Genomic DNA, 19491 nt, shown 5'->3' with positions numbered 1-19491 from the left:
AGTAAGGGTAAAATAGTCTATTTAGTGCTAAAATTCACTTCTGGGGCCCACATGGTGAGTGTTTGGGCTGAACTTTGATGAGATCCACATGCTATGAGGCTCCTTGGGCGTGGAATGCCAGCTAGGGGGTCCTCTATGGGCGTTTGTACATTGGTCTCTGCTCTTTGGGCGCTGGACGCCTGGAAGGGGGCAGGAAGCTGGTGTTGGACGCCAGTTTTGGGTCTTCTAATCCAAAGCAAAGTATAAACTATTATATATTTCTGGAAAACTTTGGAAGTCAGCTTTCCATAGCCGTTGAGAGAATTCCATTTGGACTTTTGTAGCTCCAGAAAAATTCTTCCGAATGCAGGTAGATCATATCCGGACGGCATCTGTAGTGCTTTTTCTGTCTCTGAATCAGACTTCTGCTCCAGCTCTCCAATTTCAGCCAGAAAATACCTAAAATTGTCTAAAAATACAAAAACTCATAGTAGAATCCAAAAATGTGATTTCAACACTAAAACCTATAAAAACTTAATAAAAACTAAATAAAACACAATAAAAATTATATAAAAATGATGTCAAAAAGCGTATAAAATATCCGCTCATCAATGACCTATAAAAATACTCTAACGCTCAAGTTAGATAGTATCTTTTAAGTAGGGTTCAGGCTTTAATGTTTTTCGTACTTGACGGGATCCGTTGGGTTCCCTATTTATTAGGGGTGCTCAAAACCTATTCGGACCGAACTAAACTGACCAACCGAACTAAGAAAACCGAAAATCGAAAAACCAAAAAAAAATATATTTTGCTTTTTATTGCGGTTCGGTTCGATTTTTAGTTCTGACAATAAAAACTCTAACCAAACCAAACTGAACCGGTATTATACAAAACCCTTAAAACCAACCCCCCCCCCCCCCCCCCCACCCCCAATTAACGTGACCTAAGCTAACCCCCCACCGCCAAACGTAAACCTAGCCGCTCTCTACTCTCACTCTCTCAGTTTCGCTCTCTGCACTCACTCTCAGTCTCACTCAAAGAAACCCAGGGCCGGCGGCGAACTCCTTCCTCCCACCACCTCGTAGCGCCGTCGAAGCCTTCCTCCCAGCGCCACCGGACCTTTCTTCCCAGCCCCTCCTTACGGACAGCACCACCCAGCCCCAGCCAGCACCTCCCTTGCGGTCATAGACACTACACCACCCAGCAGGCCAGCACCATCCAACGGCATCTCAGCTCCACCAACAGGACCGATCTGGCCACCTGCAGCACCGTTTGTGGCCACCCATAACAGTATTGCTACGTTTCTGGCCTGGCCACCCACAACACAGCAGCCACCGGTTGGCCTTCTTCCAATGGTCTTCCTCCTTCCCATCCACTTGACTTCAGGTTTGATTTTCTCTCCTTCTATGTATCTGAAGCAATTAGACATATTGGGTTTATAATTATGAAATAGTTAGGGTTTGATTTTGTTAATTATAATTTCTGTGATTCTGAGTTGCTGGATTTGTTTAGAGTTTTGTTAATTTGCTTGTTAATAACTCTTATTCTGTGCTTCTGAGTTGCTAGGTTCAAATTTGTTAATTTCTTGTTTAGGATTTTGTTAATTTCTTGTTAATTAGACATATTTGTTCATTGTTGCTGATTGTTGTTCATTATTTGTTCATTGTTGCTGATTGTTATTCATTGTTCATTGTTACTGAATGCTAGTAATTTTATTTTGTTGTGTTTTTGCTTCTATTTTTTTAATTATTTGTTCATTGTTGTTCATTGTTCATTGTTGTTGATTCCTAGTATTTGTTGTTCATTTTTTGGTATTGGTCTTTGGCAAGATATAAGAAGAGAACTTGGAATCAATATAATTGATGAACAGAAGGTGCAATTATCTAAGGTAATTGGTCTTTCTACACGTGTCTCGGTTGCGGCTTTTAGTATTTGTTATTGATTTTTGGAAGTCTGTTTCATTGATGCAGGGATTGTGGCAAGGGATAGATTTATTGGCTTGGATCGAGAATTTGGGTCCAATACTGTGAAAAACTTACCAAGCAGCAGATTCTGTGATCTTTTATTTCATTATAGTTTCAATCTTTATCATGTTGTTAATCTTTTTTTTCCCTTGATTTTTTATGTTCAACCTATTGATATTTTTGCTTCTGCTTCTGCTGGTTATTGGTTAAACAAGTACCAGTACCAATATACTTGGTTCTCACCTTTTAGTTGTTTGTTAGTTATTATTTTTATGCTGTCATTAATGGATTAACATCTTTTCTTTTCGTATTTTTAAGATGTTATATATATTGATTCTGTATTATTATACTACTCTTTTTATAAACTGTTTAGAGGAATGGTTCTGGCTCTTATCTTTCCCTTTCTAAAATGTATTTTGCTCCACCCTCAGCCCTCAGCTCTTATTCATTTTCATGATTAATTGAACTTGATTTTTACTGAAGAAGTTCCATTGATTTGTCATGAATGTCATAACCTTCATAACATTTTGTTGTTAATGGTGAAAGTGAAAAGTTGTACAATTTACAGTAAAAATTTCTGCATTTTGTCCAATTCCAGTCAGTACATGAAATTAGGAATGTTTGAATGGAAATGTACATACTAATGTTTGTTAGTTGCTTACACTTCACTATTTTTTTTTATATTTTAGTCTTGGCTCTAGTAGTTCCTGCAATTTTTAGACTTTTTTTCTGTAATTAATTGGAAAAATCGGTTTAGTTTGGTTTGGATGACTTTAATAAAAAAACTAAACCAAACCGGACCGTAGTTTAATTAGACGATCGGATCGGATGACTTTTTTCTAAAAAATCAAGCCAAATTGCACTACGAACACCCCTACTATTTATAATGAAGCTTGAATAACTTAGCTGATTTCAGATTGTTAGAGTTAGTTAAAGATGGAAACAACATTTCAAATCTTAAATTTTTTTTTTGGTCAAGAAATCTTAAATTTTGAAATGTCATTAAGTTGAACCGGGCTTATGATATGTATTAAGGAGGGCAGTTTCATCATTTTGAGACAAGGTGCAGACTCCTGAACACGTATCCGCTTATCTCAATCCATTTTGGAATTTGGTGAGTGAAGATAGCCTAAGACTTCCTCGTTAGTCATTGGGCCTTGACCTGCATGTTTGGTCCAATGGTGTTTTGATTCCCATGATGGTTTGCCGAGTCTAGAATAATAATTAAAATGAAGAGTGAAATCTCACTCTGACCCTAACAATTTTATGAAATCCTTTTTCGTTAGGATGTACATAGATCGGGTTTGTTTTGACCTAGATTCAATCCTAAATAATGATTGGATCTATTTTTTAGATTCTTACTCGATCCTAAATCTGATGAAATCATATTATTTTTGGGTCACACTAAAATTGGGTCTAAATCAGTAAAGTTTAGACATTAATAAATTTTATGTCAAAAAATTATGATGTATTTATTTATAAAAAAAAACATACTTGTTATCAAGAAGTTGATATTCATATTTGAACTTGAATTTGTCTATAAATTCAAATTTCGTACTTCTTTGATCTATTTTTTAATTCAACTAAGTGTGATTAAAAATAAAACAATAAGCTTTTAATTAATATAACATAATATTGAAATTAATCTAAATCATATATACCTTTTTTAGTCCCTTAGGGTGCATATGGGACCGAGTGAAGTCGGGTTTGTCTTGACCCGAATCCGTCCCTAAATAATGATTGGATCTATTTTTGAGACATTTACTTGGTCTTAGACCCAATGAAATCACACTAAATAGCTCCTAAAGTATTTGGGTCTGAGCCGAGTTGAGCCATGTACACCCTTACTTTTCGCCTCTTAACGAAAATATAATCCCATCACGACCTTTGACGATTAACTCCGTAAGACTTTCTGTCCCCCTCCATTAATGTCTCCGTCTAGAGTTTACAGATCTTGTCTATGTGGACTGTTAAGTCAAGAATTTAATGGACAAATTGCCCTCTCTTCTTTTTTTTTCTCCTCTCTTCCTCTATGCGAACAAGAATACCACCAGGCTAGCTCTCCTCTCTCCTTCTCTTCAACATCATTTTTGGCCACCAACATCTACTATCATTCTTTGTTCTCGTTGCACCAATCCACTGTCATATTCTTCTTCTTTTTCGCTATACTAACTCACTGCCATCTCTTTTTAATTGAATAATTTTATCGGTTTAAATACTTAAATTTGATTTGGGATATGGTCTTATGAGTTTTTCTTTTCTAGATTTTGATGGATGAGTATAGATATTTATTTAAAAGTATCGATTTTCATATAAAAGAGTGATTTGGTAATTATGGGGTACGTCGGTGTAAAATCAAATAGAGACAAAGTTTTTTGCTTGGAATGCAGACTTGAAATTTAGTATGAAACTAAATAAAGACAGGGACAATTTAATCAAAGAGGGATTGTGAGGATAAGGAGAAGAAAAAGGGAGAGGGGGTAATCGTGGCGGTGCAGGATTGCCAATAGTGAATAGAGAAGTAGGGGGGAGAGATATGGGTTCGTGATTTTGGTTCGAAGAAGAATAATAGCAGTGGAGTGGTGTAGTGAAAATAGAGAATAGTGGTGGATGTTGGTGATGATGGTGACTAAAAATGGTGGAGAAAAAAAAAGAGAATGTAGAGCATGGTGGTAGATGTTGGTGAATGGTGGTAGATGTTGCTGATGATTAGGGATCAGGTTAGAGTTATACTCTTGTTGACAGAGACTTTGATAAAAAGGCCAAAATGTCTGACAGAAGTAATGAATAGGAGTCGCGATAGAATTATACTTTCGTTAAGGGGCGAAAAAGAATTTTATAAAATTGTTAGAGATTGAGATAAAATTTCACTCTAAAATTAATTTTAATATATTAACAATATAAATAAATTTTACATATACATATAATTATATATTATTATATTAATAAAAATAACAATTTTTAAAAATTAACGCATGAATAATTATCTTAATCAACATATATAATTGAATGACAGTCACTATATCAAAATTAAAGTATATAATTAAATTAAAGGGTTAATGTTCAAATTCGTCCCTAAAAGATCACGTGATCTTCATTTACGTTCTCGAATGATTTTTTTAATCAAATTAGTCCCTGAAAGATAAACTGTTAGTCAAATTAATCCTTCCGTCAATTGGATGATGACGTGTCACGTTAAGTGTCACGTGGCATGATGATGTGACACGTCACGTGGCAGGTCAGTAACACGTGGCACGCCACGTGACAGGTCAGTGACACGTGGCATGCCACGTGTCACTTGACATATAAAAAAATTTTCTATTAGTCAAAATAGTCATTGAAAGTCCAGACATAAGTCATTTTCATCGCTCAAATTTTAAAAATTAGTCAAACTAGTCCTTATATAATTTTTTTTATTTTTTCTTCTTAAAATTATCTCTCTCCTTTAATTCTTCTCAAAATCTCTCTTATTCTTTTCTATTCTAAAACCTTTTTTGTTACATTACTACATTTTGCTGGAATATATATATACTCAAAATTGAAATGGATGTATTTATTAACCTAAACAAAGTTATATGCTCAAAATCAAAATTTATACATGTTAACCTAAACAAAGTTATACCATTATTTTTTTTCTATTACATCTTTTTTTTCCCATTACGGTGTTACTTATATATAAGAGGTAATAGTAGTGATACTTAGAGTCAAAATTCAAGAAGATCCACAAATTTTGTTTCAATTCCAAACTTTAAAAATATTGAAAATTTGTTGGTTAATTATTATTATTATTATTATTATTATTATTATTATTATAAATGAATTGCTTCTTAAGCGTAATACGTGCAAACATCATAATAAATTTTTGTGTGTTTCATATGTTTGAAATAGATTATATAATTTTTCTTTTAATTTCACAAATCAATGAGATAAAATGAAATAGGAAACATTATACCTATGCATAACATAAGCTACTCTGCACTAGTACATTATATAAATAGATATGCTTCGTATTAAAATAATTTTTTTTTGTTTTAAATGAAATATTTAAAAAATTATATTAGAATATTAAGATTTAAAAAGTGACTCCATAAACCAATTTTTCAATTATTGAGTTTTACTATATAAATTAAATAATAATAAAAATTATAATTTTAAAAAATTTAAAAGATTTAAAATTTTAAATAATTACTATATTATTTAGTAAAATTTAAAATATTAAATTTTTAAATATATAATCAACAATAATTTGATAAACTCATTTAAATAAAAAAAATTCACATAAAAAATTACAATTTGAAAATGTAAAATTTTAAAATACAAATGACAAAATAACTTTATAAAAATTTAATTGTTTTTATTATTTTATGTAAAGAAAATTTTGTTTATTAAGATTTAAAAAATAATATTAAAATTAGTAATATAAAAAATATTATAAATTTAATATTATAAAAAAATTATATAAGGATTAATTTGACTAATTTTTAAAATTTGAAGGATGAAAATGACTTTCGTCTGGATTTTCAAGGACTATTTTGATTAATAAAAAACTTTTTTATATGTCAAGTGACATTAACCTGTCACGTGACATTAACCTGTCACGTGTTACTAATCTACCACGTGACATGTCATATCATCATCCAATTGACGGAAAAACTAATTTGACTAATAATTTATCTTTAAGAGACTAATTTAATTAAAAAAATTATTCAAAAATGAAAATAAAGATCATATCACCTTTCAAGAACGAATTTAAACATTAACCTTTAAATTAAATGTTGTGCGTACCTAATTAAAGTATCCTCATAACCTAATTAGTAATGATTCAGTAGAGTCATTAGCGAAGAAACGTGGAGACATCTCTGTTTTGCCACGTCAGCAAACCTTTTGGCAACCACACATTTTGTGAAAGAAAAGAAAAAGGGAGAAAAAGGAGAAAGGGGAGAAGAAGAAATTGGTGGTTGTTGTGGATAGGTAGGGGGCCCAGTTTAGTTTAGTGAAGTGCAGTGCGTATGTTTTTGTGTGAAAGCGCACACATACTCTCTGCTGCTGCCGCAACACCAACACCATAAACTACATTCCTGCCTCCTTTCTCTCTCTTTCTCAATCAACTTCAATTATTCACTCTCCTTCACTCCAGGTTTTGTTCCTCCTCATTTCTCTTATTGTCTTCTTATTATTATGTTTTTAATTTTGGTTATTTCCTTTACCTGTTCGTTCTTTTTTGTACTTTCTTGTGCATGCTAATCGGACGGGTAGACTAGAGGGAAATTCATGCACTAATTGGATTATTATTGGTTGGTTGGTTGGTTGGTTATGTTATCCTTTCTTGCTTGCTTGCTATCGTTGAATGAATGATCTTCTGGATATGGAGTAAGACACCAGCTGTGATTTTTGTTACCGGTCTTACACTCTTACTTGCAAATTTAAAATTTCTGTTTGACCTGACCTCTTCATGTTTCAACTTGTGTACAGAACCTTAGGGTATCCAGTTGTCCTGTTCTCTCTGTTTCTTGTTTTGAATTGGGGTTTTAGAATTGTGCCCTGATTCATCATTATTAGGGTCAAACTTATCATTAGCAATAATTAATGTCCACTTGATGTTAATATGTAGCTGAATCTGCCACTAAAATACTCTGGAATTGAAGCATTTTCCTCTTCTTTAATGTGTTTACGAAATGTGGATGGATTTGTATTAAACATGTTGGAATCAGCTTTCTCGACTCTCTTTGATTTTGAAATTGATCAAGAGATTGATTGATCCATGACAATAAATTGGATGTTTTACTATCTTTGACCCCCTTTCGAAAATTTCTCAAGATGCTTATATATGGTAACTTGTAATGTCTAATTTTGATTTTATTTAATTTTTATGTTTAGGGTTTAGGATTTTATTTCAAGCACCTGTGGTTTTTGTTTGTATGGGATGTAGCTGCAATAAGCCTGAATTTGGTTAACAATGACTGTTCTTTTTTCCAGATTTGGGCAAGTTTGAGGGTGATTAGGAAATCATGACCTCTGCTAATGACATCACTGGTATTACATATGTATATTCTTTGTTATTTTATTGTTCCTTTTTCATTCATAATAATAAGTAGATTGCATTCTTATCCCAAGTTTTAGTTAACAACAAATGAAAAAAGAAAAAAAAAATTCTTGCTATTTCTCGAGTCTTGCTCTAATGGAATTGATGGAGGAAAATTTTCCTATTCGACAGAAATGGGTAAACTTGGTGGTCGGAAAGATGCGTAACTGCTGTTGTGAATGCAATAAAGACTGCTTTAGTGTTGTTTTTTTGTATAATCGAAGTATTATATTTCTTAATACCAAGAAATGGTCGAAGGTACAGGATGCGGTTTGGTAATAACATATTTCAGATGGTATGGGATGAAAATATCAGTATGCACTTGGGGTTGTCTCTTTGTGGACATCCAATAGAATTGTTTGTGTTAATAAAACGTAACTGGTAAAAGAATAGGAACCAACTTTCTTTTCAGCCAACAATTAGCCAACATTCCTCTTTTCTTTTAAATTTCCCTTTTCCTCCTTTTGATCTTTTCTTATTCATTATTTTGTTGGTTCATTGTTGGCTGAAAAAATTTGGTTTTCTAGCAAAAATGAAATTATTTCTTTTTGTCTATTGCTTGAGGACATATAATGAATTAATGACACATATTCCACTTCCCTATAATTTAATTGGTACTATGCTTCACAGAAAAGCTTGTCTGTTTCTCAGCTTCTTCTACTTTTTCTAGGTTGATTGTTAAGTTATTCTGTTAATTTTAAATTGAGTCTCCTTTTCTATACTATCTGAGATTTTGCGTTATTTGTTACTTGTTCTTACTGGTATCCTGAGGACAAAAGTAGTATCTTATCATCATATCGAAATGTTTATCCAGATAATGAAGCTGATGGGAAGCAACAGTCTGAATCAGAGATGCAGTCTTCCTCTGCAAATGGAACTTCTGATCCAGACACGGGTTCCCAGAATGTTCAGTTTGAAAAACCTGCACAGCTTGGAGATGTTCTGGCTATGGTATGAGCTTTAAGTTTCTTTCTGGTCTGCAATGTGCTTTCTTATTATATCTTAAAAGACAAAATATGTTTCTTCAGTGATTTGACAATCTCGGTCCTTATTGATTTGGCATCGTATTACTTAATTAATTTGAGAAATCCTAAAGAATATTTTGTTTTCCATAGGCCATAGCCATTGGACACCATCCAATGAGTCTTGCTTCTCTTGTAGGTATAACAAATAGACATACATGGCAATTTTTTTTTTTGTCATTGAAGCAAATTGATTCTGAATGTTATCAAGTCATGATGACATTTTCTCCAAGGTTTATTCTTCCTCTAAACCACAAATAAATTGGCTCTTTTCACTCTCATTTTTTCTTCTGAAGGTGGGAAATTCTGCATGTCTTGTAACAAGCTAACTTTAAAGGATTGTAATATGAAAGTATTTCTAGGTGCCAGAAAATTGCAACCTTATAATAATTTGCAGCTGTTTTTATTGTCAGTACTTAATATCTTTTTAAGCCTTTTCATTGTGATCTGAAGCTTATCTATGTAGATAAGTAATTAAGAAGTTGTGTTTGGTTAGTTGAGTTGATTTATGAAACCAGGATGTTTTCGTTTTTGGTGTGTGGTTCTGGGAGTTGATGATCCTAAACAGGAAATTGTATCAGTTATTTAGGTGTGAAATGAAAGAAGTAAGAAGCTCGTTCAGAATCACGTAATTTGCACTTTTGAAGTAGCAAATATGCCTTGGTTATTCAGGCAATTGAATTATCATCTCCCCTACCCGATCCCACCCCACCCCACCCAAAAAAACCTTCCACCTAAAAAATGTGTGTGGGGACATTTTTTCCCATTTAAAACTTTTCACGCATTTTACTGATTTTTTTTTCTCTTTCTGGTTTAACTGAAGGCACCACCTGGTTACCCATATCCAGATCCTTACTATAGAAGCATCTTTACTCCCTATGATACACAAGCTTATGCCCCACTGCCTTATGGTGGACAACCGATGGTTTTCTCTCTCTCTTAGACTCTTATATTTATTGTTGATTCTTGCAGTCATGTGGTGCTTGATGTGAGAGTCTTTTCCTGATAATCCACTTACCAAAATTTGTGTCAGGTCCATTTTCAGTTAATGGGAATTCAGCAAGCTGGTGTTCCTCTGCCAAGTGATGCTTTTGAGGAGCCTGTGTTTGTAAATGCGAAACAATATCATGGTATATTAAGACGAAGGCAATCCCGTGCCAAAGCTGAATCAGAGCGTAAAGCTATTAGGAATAGGAAGGTATTTCATTCTCTGAATCTGTTGATTAGAGGAAAAAGCAAAGACAAATTTTGGAGATTGCATTGTCTTCTAGCTTATTGATGCTAATGTTGATTTTGTACCTTCATGAAAAAAAATTACTCTGATATTTCCATGTATGCTGGAATTCCTACCTCCATGGAGGTACTCACTCATTCTTCAAACAAATCTTGCAGCCATACTTGCATGAATCTCGGCATTTGCATGCGCTGAAAAGAGCAAGAGGATGTGGAGGCCGATTTCTAAATGCAAAGGAAAATGAGAACGGACATAATGATGCGGCATCAACTGACAAATCACAGTGCAATATCAACCCCAATTCTGATAAAAGTGATATCACTTCATCAGATAGGACAGTCTAAAACCGTGAAACTGACGTTACCTTAAGACAGTTGGGGACCTGTTGTATATCGCAATATCAAAATAACACCAGCGCGGATATCTCTGTGTTGCTTCATTCTGGCTCTATAGGTACGTTACCTTAGACAGTTGGGGACCTGTTGTATATCGCAATATCAAAATAACACCAGCGCGGATATCTCTGTGTTGCTTCATTCTGGCTCTATAGGTATATCTTTTGTGTAGTAGTACCTTAGGATTTCACATTCATCCTGGTAAAATGTAAATTTAAGTGATTTTATCAGATATTATTGGCCTTTTAAGCCGTTGGTAGGGGATATTTTTATGGTGATGAGTATTTCTTTGTATCTGGTATTTTGGAGAGGTTAGAGATTATCCTAAGCCATGATGAAAGTTTGGTTGAATCATGTTTATTTAGCCAGACTATTGTTGTACTTGTATGTCCTTTGATCCATTCTTGTCAGAGCGGAGGACAAGTTAAAAGGAATTTTAAGGTGGAACCTAAACTGATTTGCTAAAATGTTGTCGACAACTGCAGAATGGTACTTCAATCTTGCAATTATTGTAAATGACTTTCTTCTCTCCTTTTGGTTTATGTTTTCTTTTCAAGCATATAGAGTTTAATGATTATGCATGACAAAGTACAAGGATATCTAACTAATCATCATCATCTTTTTTCTCCCTGGAAGATGATGTTTGTAAAACCTTTTAAATAATAGATAGTTGATGTAATGAAACAGATTGAATGTTTGGTTGATGGTGCATATAAATTAAATTAGCAAAAAGATAATGCTAAAATTTTCATCAAGTACAATACAAATAATAATTATTTTGGGTGCACTTTTAAAAACCAGAAGGGCCATTTTATGAACTATGTTATGGTCTATGGTCTTTGGTAAACAGATTACTTATCAGTGACAAAATTCGAGAGCTACATCGGCTAAAATATGAGTATTATTTACTTAATTTATTGCCAAACATTCTGATATTCTGATAAAAGCTTAGGATAATTTAGAGGATGAGGAAAGTAGGAGCTACTATTGACCTTTCAATTCAGATGAGGAATGAGAGGGAGAAATCGGGAACACGTAGTGCTGGGGAAAAAAAAGAAAAAACAAGAGCATGATATGATGACAAAACTACCATAAGAAATCCCATCCACCACGTTATCCTTTCTCTAACACTAGCAAACATACATGCAGCAGGTTCTACACTTTCCGGTGACAATTCCAATGAAAACACTAGCCGCTAAAAACTGAATATTTTTGGTCTATTAGTTACGTTTTAGTATTGTCAACTACTAAAGCTAAAGTTTGATTAAAATAAAGTAGTTCCTCAAGCCAAATATAAAGAATTGACTTTTGAAGGACTTTTTCATCTGTAAATCACTTTTATTCTCGTAAAATATATACTTAGTAGAAACTAGAAAAAGAGATATTTATCTCAGTCAAAATCAAACTAAATTTTTTTAAGCAAAGTACTCATGTTTCTTATAATCTAGTAATATAAAGTTAAACCATGTTGGCTTTATTTCTAGCAGACATGTACGGTTACTGAATTAGAGATTTAGAGCTCGGAGCAGTTTGGACACACATGGAAAGAAAGAAAGAAAGAACCGTTGATTATTGAGAGGATTAAGACTCTCCAACTTATCTTGTTTCCTTTCAAGGTAAAAAAAAAAGTGACTCATTTACTCCGTAACTGTTATACTACTGTACCATTATTTGGATATACAATTTTCATATATTACTGAGATATAATTCAATCTAATACATTTTGCACTAAACACATTACAAAAATTTCTCAATCTTAATCTCTCTTGCATGCACAGTTTAAAAATTGTAAATCCAAATACATTATAAATACAAATACATGATCCTTTTAATTTACTAAACATAAAATAAAATATTTATATTTTTAAAAAGCATAAACATCACTTCAAAAAATCTTATTAAACTAAGCCTTACTATAATATCCAAAATGAAACAAATTCTGTCCGAATAATGGTTTATTAGAAGGAATTTTCAATAGGATAAAATCGGGACATTTGAATTTTGAAGGCAGTATGCTTGCGTGAAATGAAGGAAGTGTGTTTGGTCCCGTTTGCATCAAATTTATTTTTTTTAAAATTTGATTTTAATAAAAAATAAATTTATATAATATAATTTATGTTTGACAATTTTTATATCAATATAAATTATATTAAATAAATATAGTTTGAATTGTACTATTTAAAATTATTTTTAAATGAAAAATTGTTAAAATAGACATAAATTTAGATAATATTTTTATATTATTCTATCATTTTATTTTAAATATTTGAACATATCTTATTAACCAATTTTATAGTAAACATTAATATTTACTTATTAAATAAAAAATAACATATAAGGTAAGTAAAAATACAATAAAAGGCAAGTAAAAATCATATGAATAAAGCTAAATAAAAAAAGATTTATACAAAACACAAATATAGTGTAATAAAAAAATAGAAACATAGGATAAAAAATCAATAACATTCTTAATAGATCAGAATACTAAAAAATAATATAAAAAAGAGTTAACAATATTTATTATATAAATAAAAAATATAAAAAATAAATAAAAAATCATACTAACAAATTCAAAGAAAAATAAAAAAATAATATAGTAAATGATAAAAAAAATTCATATGAACTAAGGAATAATAAGAACTCTAAACAATAATAACATGTATGAGAAATTAAAATACTAAAGAAAAATAATATGAAAAAGCTAATATTTATCATATAAATAAAAAATATAATAAAAATGAAGTAAAAAACTCAAAATATAAAAGAGAGTATTAAATATGATAAAAAAAAATTAAAATATTTGTTTTGGTAGTGACTAAAATAATTTTAAAAATTCTTGATGAAAAAACTATTGGAACCAAAGATCATAGCAAACTAGATATACAGATAGATTGTTTTTTGTGCTATTTTTAAAAAAAGAAAATAAGAAACCGAGTTGGTAAGATGAAAATAAAATTTTTCAATTAATTACCCAATAATAACAAGTGAATGCATAAATTACAACTTTAACTTAGGCGAAAGTATAAATTTATTCAATTAATTGTTCAAGATCACTTCCATGTTCAGAACAAAAAAAAATATTTAAACATAAAAAAAAGTTATTTAATACACTTAAAGGTTTTTTTTTTTTTTTTGGCAAGGCGCTAAATATACATAAAATCTCACCATATAATTTGTGTGTCTAAACAACTTCATATTTTTAAATGAAAAAATCCCTTACATTAAGCATGAAAATATAAAACCAAACTCATCAAATTTATTGTTTTTAATTACTGAATAACAATACAACTTATAAATTATAAAAAGAGAAATATTAGGACTATCAAAATTTATTATTTTTAATTATTATTTAATTATCAATTCAACTATTTTAGTTTAATAATTTAATAATATATTTTATTATATACTTTTAAATATTAATAACTAAATAATAATAAATTTTTGTGATTTTTTAGCATTCTTCCAATAAATATCACTTGAAAAGAAAAATAAAAAATCTGAAGGGGTTGCTGGTTTTAGTACGAAAGAGGGAAACGGAATGTATCTGGGTCTAATCTTCATTCACTACACTGTGATTGGGCAATTGATTCCTAAAAGATATGATATAATTAGTAGCAACAGCAGCAACATCAAAAGCCTATTTCCATTTTCTAATTTCTAAAACCCCTTCCTCCTCTTCTTCGCCCACTTCCCAAACCCAAAAAACCTTATCCCTTTCTTTCCACAAAACCTATCTCTTCTTTCTCTTCTTCCATGGACTCCACTGACCCTTCTCTTCCCCAAGCTTCTCCCTCTCTCCCTGTCTCTGACTCTCTTTCTCTTTCTCTTTCTCCGCCTCCACCCTCTTCTTCTTCTTCCCTCGAAAGATCCGCTATCGACCGCAAGCTCCAAAACGGCGTTAATGGGCCTGCTATGGGCTCAGATGACGACGAAGGCTTTCTCAGCGGCGAAGATGCCGAGGACTTCGACGCGGAGCCCACCAGGCCCATTCTGGTCTATCCCGATGGCAGAACCCCGAAATTGGAAGATGAACTCGCTGATGCCGATGAACCTTCTTCGCAATTTTCAACCCCCGACGGCGAGAGACCTATTGCCAAGGTAACGCTCGACGATGACGAGCATGCTCATGCTCATGATGATGATGATGATGATGATGATGATAAAGATAACGATAACGGGGTTGTTTCTGATGAGGGTTCAGGCGGCGGTGAGAAATTGGGCGAGGTGAAGGAGGGCGGTTCCGGTGATGTGGTTATGGAGTCTCCTGGTGGTGATGTCGGTGTTGAAGAGGTGCAAGAATTGAAGGAGAAGGAGAAACAAGGAGAGAGGGTTGTTCTTGCTACTGAAGAGGAAGAAAAGAATGATGAGTCGTTGATTGATGCACAGAAAGGCGATGATTCTTTGGTTGTGGAATCTGAACATGATGGTAAGTCTAAGTCTTTTGCTGGTGAAAATGGCGGCGATGGTAATGTTGAGATTGCTAGTGGTGGAGACGCCCTTGTTGACTCTGTGCAGGTTAACCTTTTGAGGTCTAATGTGGCTGTTGTTGGAGATAATGTGGAACAAGTTGAGGAGTCTGAGATTAAGGGCCTAGAGCCTCCAGCTCCTGTGAGCCTCGATAATGGCTTTGATCCGATTCAGCAGGGTGGCGAGAATGTTGTTGATAAGGTTGCAGGTGGAGATGATGCTGAGTCTGCCCAGAATGTTGACAGTGTTATTCTGAATGGGGAACACTCGGAAGTTGCAACTCGCAATCTTGAGGCTGTGCAAGATGGCATTGATGCAGAGGCTTGTGCCATTGAGGGGAACATTGGGGATAGAGAGATAGATGTTTCGGTGTCTGATGAGAAGGGTGAAGAAGGAATATTTTTTGGCGGCTCTGATGATGCCTCCAAGAAGGAGCTGGAGGATTTGGAGCAACAAGCAGGTGCTGGAGAGATTTCACATGATGAAAGAATTGATGGCCAGATTGTCACTGACTCGGACGAAGAAGAGGCGGAAACTGATGATGAAGGAGATGGGAAGGAGCTGTTTGATACTGCTACCTTGGCAGCTCTTCTGAAAGCAGCATCCGGTGGGGGACAAGATGGTGGTAGCATCACAATAACCTCTCAGGACGGGTCGAGGCTTTTCTCTGTCGATCGCCCGGCTGGCCTGGGTTCGTCACTTCAGTCTGGTAAGCCTGCTATGCGACCAAATCGTCCTAATATATTTACTCCTTCCATGAATAGAGCCAGTACGGAATCTGATGATAATTTGAGTAAAGAAGAGAAAAAGAAACTGGAGAAATTACAACAAATCAGGATTAAGTACCTTAGACTGGTTCAGAGAATGGGGTTCACCACAGAGGAATCAATAGTGGCACAGGTGCTATACCGGTTGACACTTGTTGCAGGGAGGCATACTGGCCAAATATTTAGCCTAGATGCTGCAAAGGAGACTGCTTCCAAGCTTGAAGCTGAGGGAAGAGATGATTTGAATTATTCTATAAATATACTGGTTCTTGGGAAAGCAGGTGTTGGCAAGAGTGCTACAATCAATTCTATTTTTGGTGAAACGAAGACCAGCTTCAGTGCTTATGGTCCTGCTACAACTGCTGTGACGGAAATCGTTGGGATGGTTGATGGAGTGAAGATAAGGGTATTTGACACACCAGGTCTGAGGTCATCGGCTTTGGAACAAGGATTCAATAGAAAAGTCTTAGCTACTGTGAAGAAGGTGACTAAAAAATCTCCCCCTGATATTGTCCTCTATGTGGATCGACTGGACCTACAAACTAGGGATCTGAATGATTTGCCATTGTTAAGATCAATTACCGCTGCCCTTGGTCCATCCATCTGGCGAAATGTTATAGTCACTCTGACCCATGCTGCCTCTGCTCCCCCAGATGGGCCCTCTGGTGCCCCATTGAGTTATGAAGTATTTGTTGCTCAAAGATCTCACATTGTTCAACAGACTATTGGACAAGCTGTTGGTGACCTGCGACTTATGAATCCTAGTTTGATGAATCCAGTCTCTCTTGTTGAAAACCATCCTTCTTGTCGGAAAAATAGAGATGGCCAGAAAGTGCTTCCTAATGGTCAAACTTGGAGACCAATGTTGTTGCTTCTATGCTATTCAATGAAGACTCTCTCTGAAGCTGGTAACCTTTCAAAAACTCAAGAATCATTTGACCACCGCAGACTGTTTGGTTTCCGCACTCGTGCCCCGCCACTTCCGTACCTGTTATCTTGGTTGTTGCAATCACGTTCCCACCCAAAGCTCCCTGCTGATCAAGGTGGAGCTGACAATGCTGATTCTGATATTGAAATGGCTGACTTATCTGATTCAGATCTAGATGAAGATGAAGATGAATATGACCAACTCCCACCATTTAAACCCCTGAGGAAATCTCAGATTGCTAAGCTTAACAGAGAGCAGAAAAAAGCATATTTTGATGAGTATGATTATCGAGTGAAGATTTTACAGAGGAAGCAATGGAGAGACGAGTTGAGGAGGATGAGAGAGATAAAGAAAAAAGGCAAATCTCCCCCTGTAAATGATTATGGTTACGGGGACGAAGATGATCAGGAGAATGGAGCTCCAGCTGCTGTGCCAGTTCCATTGCCTGATATGGTCCTTCCACCGTCCTTTGACAGTGATAACCCAGCCTATAGATATCGATTCCTAGAGCCAACTTCTCAGCTCCTGACAAGGCCAGTGTTAGATACTCACAGTTGGGACCATGATTGTGGTTATGATGGTGTAAACCTTGAGCAGAGTCTAGCCATCATCAATAAATTCCCTACTGCTGTCACTGTTCAGATAACAAAGGACAAGAAAGACTTCAGCATACACTTGGATTCATCAGTTGCTGCGAAACATGGAGAAAATGGATCAACCATGGCAGGGTTTGACATTCAAAACATTGGAAAGCAGCTGGCTTACATTGTTAGAGGAGAGACAAAATTCAAAAATTTCAAAAGAAATAAAACTGCTGCTGGGTTTTCTATGACATTTTTGGGTGAGAACGTTTCCACTGGGGTGAAAGTTGAGGATCAAATAGCTCTCGGAAAACGCTTAGTATTGGTGGGAAGCACAGGGACCGTGCGTTGTCAAGGTGATGCTGCTTATGGTGCTAATGTCGAAGTGCGGCTTAGAGAGGCAGATTTTCCAGTTGGCCAGGATCAGTCATCACTGAGCCTTTCTTTGGTGAAGTGGAGAGGAGACTTGGCTTTGGGAGCCAATTTTCAGTCCCAATTTTCACTTGGACGAAGTTATAAGATGGCCGTTCGTGCTGGATTGAACAACAAGCTCAGTGGACAGATCACTGTGAGAACAAGTAGCTCAGACCAGCTCCAGATTGCACTTGTCGCCATTCTTCCCATTGCGAAGGCTGTCTATAAGAACTTCTGGCCCGGGGCAAGTGAGAATTACTCCATCTATTGAATCTTTCTTTTGGTTATGTTACTGGTTAAGCAATTAGATTATCAGTTAATCGTCTTATGTTGCTTCTTTTCACGCTTTTCTTAAATAATGAGTTTCTTAGTTTTGTCTAGACTATTAGATCTGCTGCTATATTGAAGTGCATTTTATGTGGCTGAAAATTGTACTGAAATTGAGATGAAACCTACAGGGAATTTATTCGTAGTTGTTTTTCGTTACCTCCTATTTATTTGAATAATGTTAATGCCAGATTATGCTGTTATTGCTGATATTCTACTTCTTTGCTACTGGATTTCTTGTTTATTGATCATCCAATATTAATACCTGTTTGAGGTTTTATCTTGGACTACTTAGCTGAGAAATAACACAAATAGGGTTGATAACGATACAAGTGTGATTAGATTAAGAATTGGGGAAACAATCCTTGATCTTGTCTTAGTACTTTGTTCTAGCTTGTTGCTACAATGCCATCGCACTCTTTATTCTTTAGGGGGTCATGTGTTGATGACCTCACATCAGTGCTAGTAGTGCTTATATTTTAGATGAGCAAATAGGTTAACTATCAATTCTGTACTCGAAAGATTTGACCGTCCTCGAAAGATTTGACCGTCGATAAAAATATTCTTAAAATATGTTATCAACAAATTAGTCCTTGAATAATTTAAAAATATCACAAAAAAACTAATAAATATCATTTTTTATAAGTAACAGTTTTTTATATTTAGTAAATTCATTAGATCTAAATTTAATGGCAATATTTGAATGAAATAAAAAAAATTTAAAAAATTTTACTTAGACAAAAAAATTACCAAATTTTAAGAATAAAAAAATTTTATTTTTCTAGTTATGGTTGTAAAAGTTTGTATTAAAACTTGATATCTAAAATTATTTTTTAGAATGTATATTTAATATCTAATTTTTTATGTCGTGCTTTTAAATGTTTTGGGCTTATTTGTTCTTAACATCTTTTGGGTTCATTTTGTTAGCCATGCAAACTTTTAAATACTATTTTAGTAGTTTACTTCAAACAAAATATTGGCATATTGATTAAAAATAGTAGTCCAAACATTTCTCAAAAGATAAGCTAACTCCCCTAGAACAATAAAAGCTCATTTAACCAAAAACGATGAAATAGATAATCACTAAAGTAGTGTTTAATAGTGGAGACTAGGATTGAGAGTCTGAAATCCAGTATTGGTAATGTTTGGTAGTGGAGACTAGAAATGAGGCTGAAACTAAAATTTCACTCTATCCCCAAAATTTTAATATTTTAAAAAATTAGGGACACAGAAAATTAAAATTTTAGAGATAAAAATTGAAACTTTAATAACTTTTTTCTCCCTCAAAAGGCCTCATTCAAAATTTTATATTCCAAATCTATTTTTCACCC

The 19491-nt window shown here is 34.0% G+C and overlaps 2 protein-coding genes and 1 long non-coding RNA gene across 5 annotated transcripts; all 3 read left to right on the top strand.

Annotated features, from left to right (window-relative positions):
• The first annotated feature begins 922 nt into the window (after nucleotides 1-922).
• Nucleotides 923-2325, top strand: LOC130970342 (uncharacterized). Its single transcript, XR_009082041.1, has 3 exons — nucleotides 923-1365; nucleotides 1809-1867; nucleotides 1950-2325. It is a non-coding gene; the product is annotated as an uncharacterized LOC130970342 (long non-coding RNA).
• A 4578-nt stretch (nucleotides 2326-6903) lies between these two features.
• On the top strand, nucleotides 6904-11190 carry LOC130967499 (nuclear transcription factor Y subunit A-7-like). Of its 3 annotated transcripts, none has more exons than XM_057892385.1 (6): nucleotides 6905-7080; nucleotides 7920-7976; nucleotides 8840-8976; nucleotides 9871-9972; nucleotides 10093-10245; nucleotides 10440-11189. In XM_057892385.1, the coding sequence occupies exons 2-6, from the start codon at nucleotides 7952-7954 to the stop codon at nucleotides 10623-10625; spliced, it is 603 nt and encodes a 200-aa protein (XP_057748368.1). In that variant the 5' UTR covers nucleotides 6905-7080; nucleotides 7920-7951; the 3' UTR covers nucleotides 10626-11189. The 3 variants fall into 3 exon arrangements, with proteins under 3 accessions (XP_057748369.1, XP_057748368.1, XP_057748367.1); XM_057892384.1 differs by having other exon boundaries at nucleotides 6908-7080; nucleotides 10081-10245; nucleotides 10440-11188; XM_057892386.1 differs by lacking the exon at nucleotides 9871-9972 and having other exon boundaries at nucleotides 6904-7080; nucleotides 10081-10245; nucleotides 10440-11190.
• A 3112-nt stretch (nucleotides 11191-14302) lies between these two features.
• LOC130967595 (translocase of chloroplast 159, chloroplastic-like) lies at nucleotides 14303-18372 on the top strand. The gene has a single exon (XM_057892526.1). The coding sequence runs from the start codon at nucleotides 14430-14432 to the stop codon at nucleotides 18102-18104; it is 3675 nt and encodes a 1224-aa protein (XP_057748509.1). The 5' UTR covers nucleotides 14303-14429; the 3' UTR covers nucleotides 18105-18372.
• Nucleotides 18373-19491: the final 1119 nt, after the last annotated feature.

The sequence above is a fragment of the Arachis stenosperma genome, chromosome 3 (genome assembly GCF_014773155.1).
Source record: "Arachis stenosperma cultivar V10309 chromosome 3, arast.V10309.gnm1.PFL2, whole genome shotgun sequence".
NCBI lineage: Eukaryota > Viridiplantae > Streptophyta > Magnoliopsida > Fabales > Fabaceae > Arachis > Arachis stenosperma.
Note: the sequence above shows the minus strand (reverse complement) of the source record. Positions and strands in the feature narration are given on the sequence as shown.